This window comes from Stegostoma tigrinum, chromosome 32 (genome assembly GCF_030684315.1).
Source record: "Stegostoma tigrinum isolate sSteTig4 chromosome 32, sSteTig4.hap1, whole genome shotgun sequence".
NCBI lineage: Eukaryota > Metazoa > Chordata > Chondrichthyes > Orectolobiformes > Stegostomatidae > Stegostoma > Stegostoma tigrinum.
In genome coordinates, this window is record NC_081385.1 from 30,875,304 (window position 1) to 30,887,908 (window position 12,605).

General features: G+C 43.0%; 1 protein-coding gene across 1 annotated transcript in view; it reads right to left on the reverse strand.

Moving 5' to 3' along the window:
• Positions 1-12,605, reverse strand: part of pde9ab (phosphodiesterase 9ab) — a 56,631-nt gene that overhangs the window by 21,130 nt on the left and 22,896 nt on the right. The window contains exons 9-10 of the mRNA XM_048562190.2: positions 6,518-6,592; positions 3,573-3,659 (exon numbers count right to left, since the gene is read on the reverse strand). Coding sequence (XP_048418147.1) covers positions 3,573-3,659; positions 6,518-6,592 — 162 coding nt within the window. The remainder of the gene's footprint in view (positions 1-3,572; positions 3,660-6,517; positions 6,593-12,605) is intronic.

The following is a 12,605-nucleotide window of genomic DNA, read 5'->3' on the forward strand; positions in this document are numbered from 1 at the left end:
CATTCCTGATCATTTCAGCTAACACCTGAAGGAGAAGTACTGTAATCAAACCAATCAACTCTGCCTCCCTAAGGTTTCGTACTCATTTGCAGCAAAATCTGAGAGTATGGTCAATTTAGACCTTTTATCTAAAGAGGGCGGTGCTTTAAAAATGGGATTGTTAAGGTGCTTCTCAGGCCCTTCCACATCTATGCTTATTATAATTGGCATAAGAACCAGGGAGTGGGTAGTAATGGTTGAGGAATAATGATATAGATTGAGTATGAGGTTGATCGGTAAGTTCGCAGATGATACAAAAATTGGTAGGTGGTAAATAGTGAGGGGATAGCCTTAGACAGCAAGAACATGAAGAAGGGCTGATCAGTAACAAATGAAGTTAAACCAGATAAATATGAGGTGGTGCACTCGAGCAGGACAAACAAGGCAAGGGAATACATGATGAACAGTTGGACCCTGGGAATCACTGAGGATCAGAGGTACTTTGGTGTGCAAATACATTGGTCCCTTTAGGTGACAGGGTAGGCAGATAAAATGGTTGAGAAGGCATATGTACACATGCTTTTATGAGTCAAGAGGCGTAGAGTTTAAAAGAAGAGGAGTTATGCTGGTGCTACATAAAAGGTTGGTTAAACCACAGCTAGAATATAATGTGCAGTTCTAGAATCTTCACTATAGGAAGGATGTGACAGCACTGGAGAAGGTGCAGTGGGAATTTACCAGGATGTTGCCTGGGCTGGAGAGCTTCAGTTATGAACAGAGATTGGGCACACAGATTCTTTTGTTTGGAGCACAGAGAGAGTTCAAGGGGGATGTATCTGAGATGTATAAAATGATGAAGGGCACATAGTGTAGACAGGAAGAACTGTTTTCCCCTTGATAGAGGGATGAACGACTGCGGTCACAGATTTAAGGTAAAGTGTAGAAGGCTTTGAGGTGATCAGTGGTTTTCATCCAAAGGGTGGTAGGAATCTGACACTAGCTGCAGGTAAGGGTGGTAGAGGCAAGACCACTCACACTATTTAACAAGTATACAAGGTTATGTGCCAAGCGCTTGTAAATGCAACTAGAATAGTTAGGTGATTGTTTTTGACTGGTGTGGATGGGATAGCCCAAAGGGCCTTTTTCTGTGCTGTAGGTCTCTTGCTGTAAATTCCTCTGTGCAGCAAGTTCAGTAAAGCAGTGATGTGATGGCAATATCGCTGGTGGAATTTAAAAATTCTATGAATAGGCTCTGTAATTAATGCAATTAAACTGCCATTGACTGTTATAAAGCAGTCTATTGGGAGGGAATGTCCTAATGGTATTATCAGTAGAATGATAGTCCACAAACCCAAGTAATGTCCAAGGACCCAGGTTCAAACACTGTGGAAGTCGATAGTGGAATTAGAATTCATTAAAATAAACCCTGGAATTAGGAGTCTAATAATGACTGCTGTCCATTGTTGGGGAAAAACCCGTTTAGTCGAGACCTTCAAGTTCCTCAGAGTAAATACCACCAACGATCTGTCCTGGTCCATCCACATCGACGCTACAATCAAGAAAGCACACCAATGCCTCAACTTCCTCAGAAGGTTAATGAAATTCAGCATGTCCACAGTGACTCTTAACTATTTCTATAAGTGCACCATAGGAAGCTTCCTATCCAGATGAATCACAACTTGAAATGGCAAATGCTCTGCCGAACACAGCAAGAAGTTACAGAGAGTCATGAATGCACACCAGCCTTCCTTCCATTGACTCGGTCCACGCTTCCCACAGCCTCTGAAAAGCAGTCAACATAATCAAATACCCCTCCCACCCTGGTTACACTCTATTCCACACTCTTCCTTCAGGCAGAAGTTTGAAAACATATACCAACAGATTCGAGAACAACTTCTTCCCTGCTGTTGTAAGACGAATGAACGGACCTCTCATATATTAGAGTTAATCTTTCTCTACACCTTCTCTGTAGCACTCTATTCCGCATTCTGTTCTATTACCCTGATGTATTAATGTAAGGTATGATTTTCCTGGTTAGCATGCAGTACAATACTTTTCACTGTATCTTGGTACATGTGATAATAATAAATGAACTTAAATGCACTTTAGGGATGGAAACTGTTGACCTTACCTGTCTTGCTGTTTTATCCCAATTGATAAATGCCCACATCCCATCAATAAATAAAAATAAACAAGCCTGCATGTTAATTCATGTCAAAAGCAAAAGGTAGTTTCTCTTAACTATCCACTCATTTCTAGGGCAGCTAGGGATAGACAATAAATGCTGACTGTGCCTGCAGCATTCTCATTGCATGAAAGAATAAAGAAAAAGGAAATTTGCAGGGGCTACGGTGAAGAAAGGTGAGATTAACTGGATACTTCTTTCAAAGAAGCTAATAGACTTAATGGCCTCTTATTGAGTTGTCTCATTTTAAAGAAGAAGTCCTATTTAAAATAGGCTATTGAGGATGACAAAATATAACATGTCTAAATGTTTATTTTTTTTTAATGAACCTATTCAGTGATATTATGATACATCTCTGGAACAGGTGGGTGTTGAATCTGGGCCTTCTGGTCCAAAGGTAGAGACATTACCAGTGCACCAGAACAGCTGCATAGGATTGTTGTTCTTCATTCTCACACAGTAATAGCAGAGTTAATGCTAATCAGTGATGTGCTCATGTATGGGGCCTTTTTAGACAATGCATATTACACCCAATTCACATGCAGGCTCAAAATCAAATAGGCACTCTGTAAGACAAAAGCAAACAATGCTGGTTCTGGGATTTTGCAATCTAAAGATGAATCTCTGTGAGTTAACCATCCAACAGCCTAAACAGATAATTTTATTTTTCGGATCATCAGAAAGAAGGATACTCACACTGACGGGCAGATTTGGTCCAACGTTTCTAAACTACATTAAGCAAACTGTTCCATCCCTTGGCAGTCTTCATAATACTGCTGCTTAGCATTCAGTTACACAGTAATCTCCTCAAAGTGTGTTATAAATCTCCTTCTCAGTTGAATCGATACAGATGTCAATTCGTTCCAGCAACTCAAACACATCATTACGATTTCTTCTCATTTCATGAAATTCCCCTTATAACTAACAGAACACCTTGCATTAGTCATGGGTTGGTTACAGAACTAAAAGGCCAATGCATTTCCCAGTTTCCTGCTGGGCACATTATGAATATCTGCGAGCCTCCTATCAGCTTATTCCAGGATGGTAGATGATGGATGGAGTTTGAGCCATGTAGACTGGCATGGATCTTTGTTCCAACCTTTTGATCCTGTCAGTGCAGGTGGGTACTGTAACTATATTAAGACAGACAGGAGGCTGGAAGAACACTGCAAGCCAGGCAGCTTCTGGGGAAAAATAAAATTAGCTGTTCAAGCTGTTGGATAGTTAACTCACGGAGGTTCATCTGACTATAATCTCTGTTTACATCTTTTCATTGATGCTGGGCAATGTCTGCATTGTCTATGTAACTCTTAGCTATTGGGGATGGGGGGACTTCAGCTCTTTGAAAAGTTTCTGGCATACACTCCATTTTGAGCTGTGATTTTTGCCACAACAGCAACAAACTTACCAGCCAGCGTTTCAGTGTGATAGGGTTCATGTTAAACTCTTGCACCAGTCCCAGATCATGGTACATGTATTCCAGACAGCTGAGCATCTGCCAGTGAGGAGATATCAGTTACTCCATTCTCAAATATGTTTTGTGCTAAATAAATCTGCATTAAGACCCTGATTCTTCAGCAGAGATGTTCACCAACTTAAAGTCAAAACTCCTGACAAAGGCATCTCACACAAACATGCTTTCACTGAACCTCCAAAAGAACATAGAACATGGAAACAGACCCGTCAGTCTAACTCGTCCTCGCCGACCATAATCCGAAACTAAACTGGTCCCACCTGCCTGCTCCTGGGCCATATCCCTCCAAACCTTTCCTATTCTTATTGTACTTACCTAAATGTCTTTTAAACATTGTAACTGTGCCTACATCCACCACGTCCCCAGAAAGTTCATTCCACATGTAAAATTACCCCCAAGTCTTATTTAAATCTCTCAGCTCTCACTTTGAAAATATGCCCCTTGAAACTCCCCCATCCTAGGGATAGGAAGCGTACTACTGGAGCTATCTATTCCACTCATGATTCTTGATCCAGAGACAGCAAGAACTGCAGATGCTGGAGTCAGAGATAACACAGTGTAGAGCTGGAGGAACACAGCAGGCCAGGCAGCATCAGAGGAGCAGGAAAGCTGACATTTCGGGTCGAGACCCTTCTTCAGAAATGGGGAGTGGGAGGGGAGTCAAAAATAAAGAGAGAGAGGAGGGTTGGGCCTGGGAAAGGTAGGTGGGATGGTGATAGGTCAGTGCAGGTAGGGAGTGGTGGGGATTGGTCAGTGACGTAGGAGGAGTGGATAGGTGGGAGAGAAGATGGACAGGTTGTGTCAGGTCAAAGAGGTGGGGATAAGAGGGAGGGTTTGTCATTGGATGAGGCCAGGGATGGGGAGACTTTAAGACTGTTGAATTCCATGTCTAGGCCATTGGGCTATAGGTTCCTGAGGCGGAATATGAGGTACTGTTCCTCCAGTTTGAGGGTGGCGTCATTGTGACACTAGAGGTGGCCCAGGATGCACATGTTACCCAGGGAGTGGGAGGGGGGATTAATATGTTTCACTCCTGGAAGGTGTTGTCATTTGTCGTGAACAGAATACAGATGCTCTATAAAATACTCTCCCAGCCACCGCTTAGTCTCACTGATGTAGAGGGGGCCACACCAGGAGTAGCAGATGCAGTAGACCATGTTGACAGATGTGCAGGTGAACCCTGCACTCACCTATCACCATCCAACCTACGTTGCACCCCCTCACTCCTCCTCTTTTTATTTTAGAGCTCCCCACTTCCTCCCCATTTCTGAGGAAGCGTCCCAACCTGAAATGACAGCTTTCCTGCTCCTCTGATGCTGCCTGTCCTGCTGTGTTCCTCCAGCTCCAGATTGTGCTATCCCAGCCTATCAAGCCTGTCTTTATAATGCAAACCCACCATACCCGGCAACATCTTGGTAAATCTCTTGTGAACCATCTTTAGCTTAATAATATCCTTCCTATAACAGAGCGACCAGAACCTATTGGTCAGTTATAGTACCATAGATTCCCTTTACATTCTGACATGGTCTTTTTGTGCAGGTCGTGTAGGGACACTAGATGTATCCTTGAATTTCTCCTGCCTTCCACTGACTGGGTGGGTGTTGAGGTAGTGCAGAAAATAGCTTCTATCGTTTCATTGAGTTCTGAAAGAGGGTCATGTTGGATTGGAAATATTCACCCTGCTTCTCCCTCCAGAGATACTACCAGACCTACTGAATTTCTCCAGCACTTTGTGTCCTGCAGTTCCTGGCTTTTATTCCATCGTTGGTCGGTTTGCCAATCCTTTGGGATATAAAGAGTAATCTCTGGGACCTTGCTGTGAGCAACCTTGAAGAAGAATCATGGGGACAATTGGGTACTGGAAAGGTAATTGTTTCTAAATTGGGTGAGGGGCATTGCAGTGTAGTTTTGCACACACTGGGTGACCAAAGGCAGAGTTGTAGAATTGTAGGCAGGAGGTCAAGTGATGACACATGCAGGAAAATGTCCTACCATAGGTGGTGACCTGAACCATGCTGCACTGATCTCTCAGCCAGGGCACTCCTTTTACCTTAACTGAATCATACAGGCAGCATTAAAGTGAGTGCTCATGCAAGATTTACCTGTGAAAGAGAGATTGGAGAGACTTAAGCTTTTCAGCTTGAGGTTCTAAATACAATCAGAAGGGTTATTTTAAGCAACAGTGGGAGCATCGATTAAAAGTTAAGAGTTTCTTTCCACAGTGAGCATGCGCTGGGAGTGGACTTCAGGCAGTGTGGTGAAGTTGTAAACCCTGGAATTATTCCTGAAACAATGCAATTTGGGGAATATGAGGAGGAATTTCTTCAGCCAGGGGATGGTGACTCTGAGGAACTCATTGCCGCAAAAGGCTGCGGAGGCCAAGTCATTGAATGTAGTTAAGACAGAGACAAATGGATGCTTGATTGGTAAGGGGATCAAGGGTTATTGTGGGGTAAGGCAGGAGAATGGGTTCGAGAAACATATCAGCCACAATCAAATAATGCAGACTTGATATTCCGAATGGCCTAAAAGTTGGTCCAATATCATTTAGTCTTAAGGGGATTTTAGGGTTGTTCTGAAAGGATACATTAAGATGATCCAAATAATGCTGTCATCATCCAGGAGTATCTCATGATGTGTGACCATTCCACTATTGTTGGGTCACTCAAATATAAAAGTAACCAGTTAGACACAACAGAAGCCATCACATTATCATTTCATGACTTAAGCATAAGTATCAAAAGGAGGCTGTTAGCCCATTCTATCTCTCCTTTCTTAGCGATAATCGACTGTCAGGTACAAAGTGACTATTACTGAGCTTTTTCATTTTAATTCATTGATCTATACCTACTACATTCACGGCCAGCAGTTCACAGTACCTCATTGTATTCCCAGTGCCACACATCAAAAGTTGGCTTCTTCAGTGCTTCGATAGTCTCCTGAGAGAGTGTGTACTGTCAAAACAGTGAACATATTTCTCATTTGGAAAAGCAATAAAAACAAAATACAGTCAGTAATCAATTCCTGTCACAAGATATGCAGCAAGCCCTGTGGGTAATGTATTGGCTCAACATGGTGAAGGGAATACACAACTGGGAAATAAAATGGTTTCCGCTGTTCATTCCTTCTATCTCCACCAAGGAGAACAAACTAGATTCTAGCCTTGTGCACATTATATCACTCCCTTCTCTCTTTCAGTTCATCAGCTGGCTAGTGTTCCAGCTCTGGAAATCCCTAGTCAAGAAGTTGACATGCCTCTCTCTCTCTCTCTTTCTCTCTCTCTCTCTCCTCCTCGAACAAAATCCCTACAATTCTTCTGCTGAGCCTAATATCTCAGTATATAGCTTGGTGCCAAATATTACTCGAACTCCTGTGAAACACCAGAGGACATTAGGCTATAGCTACGATACAAAAGTAAGTTGTGTGCTCAGGGAAGTGGATTATAGTGCAGAAAGATGTTTTAGAGATAGAAATAGACAAAGTCTAGGAGGGATTTGAAAGGGAGGATGAATGTTTTAAAATTGCCACATAAACAGAAGTCAATGTAGAATAAAAAGCAGATTTTATGAATGAAAGGGATTTAGTGCAAGTTAGTCTTGTACAGTTTTGGATGAGCTTGGAATATGGTGTTGTGTGGTGGAGGATGTTAAATTTGATTACCTTATAGATAATTTGTAAAAACTACCACTTCAGCTAAAAGAGCTAACAAGGAGTAGAGCTGGAGGAACACAGCAGGCCAAGCAGCAACAGAAGAGCAGGAAAGCTGACGTTTTGGGTCGAGACCCTTCTTCAGAAATGGGGGAGGGGAAGGGGTTTCTGAAATAAATAGGGAGAGAGGGGAAGCAGATAGAAAATGGATAGCGGAGAAGATAGGTGGAGAGGAGACAGACAGGTCAAAGAGGTGGGGATGGAGCCAGTAAAGGTGAGTGTAGGTGGGGGGTTAGGGAGGAGATAGGTCAGTCCAGGGAGGGCAGACAGGTCAACAGTGCAGGATGAGGCTGGTACGTGGGGGTTGGGAGTGGGGCTTGAGGTGGGAGGAGGGGATAGGTGGGAGGAAGGACAGGTTAGGGAGGCGGGGATGAGTTGGGCTGGTTTTGGGATGTGGTGGGGGGAGGGGAGATTTTGAAGCTGGTGAAGTCCACATTGATACCATTGGGCTGCAGGGTTCCCAAGTGAAGTATGAGGCACTGCACCTGAAACCTTTGGGTGGCATCATTATGGCTGTGCAGGAGGCCCAGGATGGGCATGTTGTCTGAGGAATGGGAGGGGGAATTGAAACGGTCAGGTAAAAAGCTCCTTTTCTGTGCGACTTGGTGTGCAGCCCAGCTGCCACAAGATGGCGTATCAGCATTGTCTTTCTGCTTCCACAGTGAATCTCCCAAGGGAGCATCTTCATCCCAGTCTCATAACAGGGAGGGAGGTGGCTGGGGATGGAATTTTACCCCATATCCAGAGGCCAGATCATGCCAGCAGCCAGTGAGCAACATTCAAGACAAATAATAAATAGGCATAATATAAATAAATAAGGATAAGGGCCAATTATCAGAGTCTGACTGCACTATCACACAGCCTCCATTGACCCGCCTACATCTGGCTGCTCTTTGTGGAGGTTACCCTCTACAGCACTGGCCCATTAATTGAGGCGACATTTTATTTTTCATATTTTGAAGCTGCTGAGCTGGCCCCCCACATCTCTCTCTCTCCCTCTCTTCCCTGCAATGAGCCAGAAGGGTCAAAGGCAAGGGCCAGGTAAGATTTTAGATCCCACTGTTTGACCCTGCCCATGTCCTCAGTAGCCCACAGATTGGAGCAATTGAGTCCCCATTACAAATGGCCAGATTTAAACCAGCGAGAGTCTCTGGCTACGAGTGAGAAAGAGACACTAATAAAATCCAGGAGATTTACATTAATCTGGCTGGAAAGCCAGGTCATGTAAGCCCCTCCCCAACATTGCCATAAAAGCAGCTTACAAATAAGAGTAGTTGGCAGCTTTTATTCACACATCCCACAGATTTGAGCACATAACGTAGGCTGATTTTCAGCACAGTACTCATGAGAGTCAACAGTATTGCACTTTTTTAAAAAATCAGATACTAAACCAAGGTTCTGTTTGCTCTCTCTGAAGGCACACAAGATCTTAAGGCTTCTTTTAAAGATGAAAAGTAGGGAAATACTTTCAGTGTCCTGGCCAACATTTGTTCCTCCGCCAATACCAAAAACTAATTGTCTGCTGATTAATTACATGGCTGTTTGTGCACACATTGTCATTACCTAACAGCAATGACTGCACTTTGAGACTTAATTTCCATTAAACTATGCTGAAGACACACAACAATGTAAATACCAGGCAGGTTTGAGGGGGATATAGTAATTAACGCTGCACATGTGACACTGATATGATGTTTTACAAGATACCACTTGGCAGATTAGTAGCAAAGTTAGAGTCTTGGAGTTTTTAGCAGCATGAAATGAGGCCGGTCGGCTCAATGTGTCCATGCTCGCCCTCAAACCTCCGTCTATTTCAGTCCCATTTTCCAGCATTTGGCCTGTAGCCGAGTCCATGGAAATTCAAGGACAGAGGCAGTGTGGATACAAAGTTAGCAAGGGACAGAAGGCAACATGTGCTGTGGTGTTCCTCGGGGGTGAAAGTTGAGACTGTACGCCCTTGGATACTTACGCATGGCTTTTGGAGTTGGGTAAACAGGTGACATTTCAAAGCTTACACGTTACAAAATTTGGAAATGATTAAACAATAGAAGGGATTATCAAAGACTTTAGGAAAACACAGATGGACTGGCGAAATGAGCAGATTGGTGGCAAATTAAATTCTGTATTGGCTGGGTTGACAATGCAGATTAACATCTATCTTCCACCAAAATGCTCTTGCTGTTAGCAATTTGACAAATAAGCTTTTTTTTTGTGATGTTGATTAAGGGATAAACATTGTTTGGACACCAGCAATAACCCTTCCACTGTTCCTCAAAATAGTGCATAGGATCTTTTACATCTACTTGAACAGCTAGAGGAGGGGTCCTTCATTTTAGAATTTTTGGGTTTTATTGTCACGTGTACTCAACCACTGTGAAAAGCATCTGACATTGTCACAGACAGCGCCATCTTATGTACAAAGGTACCGAGGTACAAAAATCCCAGGGACAAAGTCTTATAAGAAAACAAAATTAAAAAGGTAAGCATTACAGACCTTCATTGAATAAGTAGAAAATAAAACAATAGGATAACAGTTAACATTAAAGTCCTTTTTATTATAAACTGGAAAAGTAAAAAAACAAAGTTAGAAATTCAACAGTCTTCATGTGAATGACAGCCTGAGGAAAAAGGCAGCATTTCCTCAATATTCCACTGAAATATTAGCCCTGCATTTCACGCACTCAAGCGCAAGAGCAGGCCTTGAACCCAGTTCCTCGCAAATGAGGGGCAAGAATACCCCCCACTGAACCACAGCTAACACCTGATTTAGTGTAGAGTCAGGAGGAGGTTTTGTTGGAAGAATGAGAAGGGGCAATATTGACTAAGTGGTACAATTTTAAAGAAGGGGCTTGGGGTTTCTTGTGGTGCAGTTATAGTGTCCTGGGCTCAAATCCCAGCCGCTCCGAAGCCATGTCATACATGTCTTAACAGGTTGATTAAAAATAGCTACAGTTTCCAAAGCCTCAGAGGAACTAAGAAACCCAAGACAACGTGCACACAAGTCTTCAAAGGTGGCAGCAGGACATGCTGAAAAGCTGCTAAAAATGCATGTCAGATTTATCATGGTTTCATTAATAAAGGAATGGTGTATAAAAGGAAGGAGGTTTACACAAAATCTTTCTAAATTAGGTTAGGCCTAATGATCAAATCAAGACAAAAAAACGCATAAAACTGCCAATGCTGCAAAATCAGAAACCAAAACAGAAGTGGTGGTTCGCACAGCCCCCTCACCACGCCAGGGGCCCATGTTCGAATCCAGCCTCAGGCTCCTCTGTGTGGAGTCAGCATATTTTCCCTGTATCTGTGTGGGCTTCCTCCGGGTCCCCTGGTTTCCTCCCAGAGAATAAAAATGTGCGGTTACTAAGGCTTCCCGAAGATTCAGTGGTAGATCTGCTTCCTATTGTGGCACTGAACCACATAGATCAGGGGAGACATCTGTTTAATTCCTTATTCACACCATCCTCACAAATTGTTATTTAAAATCACATCTCCTGTTTAAGACTGACGTGAGGGGGAGGTTTTTCCCAGTGACCTGAAGAAGACCCTACATCCCATGAAAAATAATTAAACAATAAATCCCTGCTGGATGCGTATGGATATAAGTGTGATGCCCTTCAAAGTCAAATTGCTGCCGAAGGTCATTGTCCAGGCTTTGGAGGAGTGTGTTCATTTCATCACGATTGCGGGCTATTAAAAGAAAACAGACTCAAGCATGAAGGAAAAGAGAGATGTGGAAAGTTTTATTAGGGAAGGAAAACACTGGAATTCCTGGCTTAAATCTCTGAATGTCCCAGTATTAATCTCTTGAGGAGTATTCTACCACATGACACTAACTGTTCTCCAATAGATCACCACAAAACAGTTAATTCAATTGAATTCAAAAGGCGATGTCATTGTGCACTCATTGAGTGTTTTCTGTCAAATTCAGGTGCTGACTGGGGATAAGCAGATGCATACTTTCAGAGATTTGAGAGACTTGCAAGGTTTAGAAAATAAAAGATCACACAACTATCAACGTCATTTTACCAAGATCAATCCCTCCCTTGTGCTTTTTTCTCACTCATACTTTTCTCAGGAATACAATGTTGCATTAAGATGAGCATCTTTACAGCACTTCTTATGGACCAGGTAGAGAAAATTGCTTTCCTATCAACCCCTAAGCCAATCTCTGGGATCGGACCCTCAACTTCCCTCCCTCTCCGAACCCTCTTCCCGTCCACCCTGCAACCTGCCTACAAAACAGTCCTCCTTGGGTTGGAGTTAGATTCGCTGCTTGTCCATCGTCAGGGATCAGAACCCCTCCTGCGCCCATCTCCCACCCTGACTAACTCACTATGCTTCCAGCAGCAGCTGAAAGATTCACTCCCTTGTTAATCAAGGCCTCAGGTCACTGTAGGTAGGTGGAAGTATGAATTTGATGCCAAAATCAGAGTAAGCATAACCTTATTAAATCCAGGAGCAGCATTGAGGGGCTGAATGGCCTCTACTGCTAAGTGTATGTTACACTCAAAGTAAAGATGGGAAAGAAGCTTTGGCCCAGGGGTCTCTAGTGTGCTGTTTGTTGTTGATACAAGTTCACTGTAACTCTCAGTCATTATTGCCTGTACTTCATGAGAAAAACAAGCAACAAGAAGTTAATATTACATTTCAGGTTGCAGACTTTAGCTCCCCACATGATTCAGGAAATTTATCCAGTGGAGTTAAATAGCGTAGCAAAGTGAAAATTAAAGCAAAGGAAAAAGAATAATTAAATAATTCAAAATGAATGGCTTTGAATTACGGATGCAGCATGCATAAACATAAACTACACATCAATCTGAGAAAGTTACAGTTTGCTGTCAAAATGTGAAACACTGGGATGACTGAGATGTGTAAGTGGAGCGGAGAAATTTCCTGACTTGTCAGGTCTATGTTAATTTAAAAGATCTTTTTGTAGCTCAGTTTTCATCTGGGGATGTGGGGATGGAACAAGGTTGGGTCCACCAGCCCCAAAAACTGCTAATGAATGTAGGTGAATGCTAAGGTGGGCTGCTTAGAAAGTTCAGCCTGAATCTCTGAGACTTTTTCCTGATAGTTTCAGATGTTGTAAGGCCTTGTAGCCCTCAGATCCTCTCAGCCATCGCCCACTCACCTCATCAAATCAGGACTGGGAAATGACTAAACAAGGGGCACACAGTTTCAGTTTGAAGTGTCTTCTGTCAGAAAAGAACAGAATCGAAGATTAGCAGATTTAGTCCAGATAGGGCGACAAAGAACCAG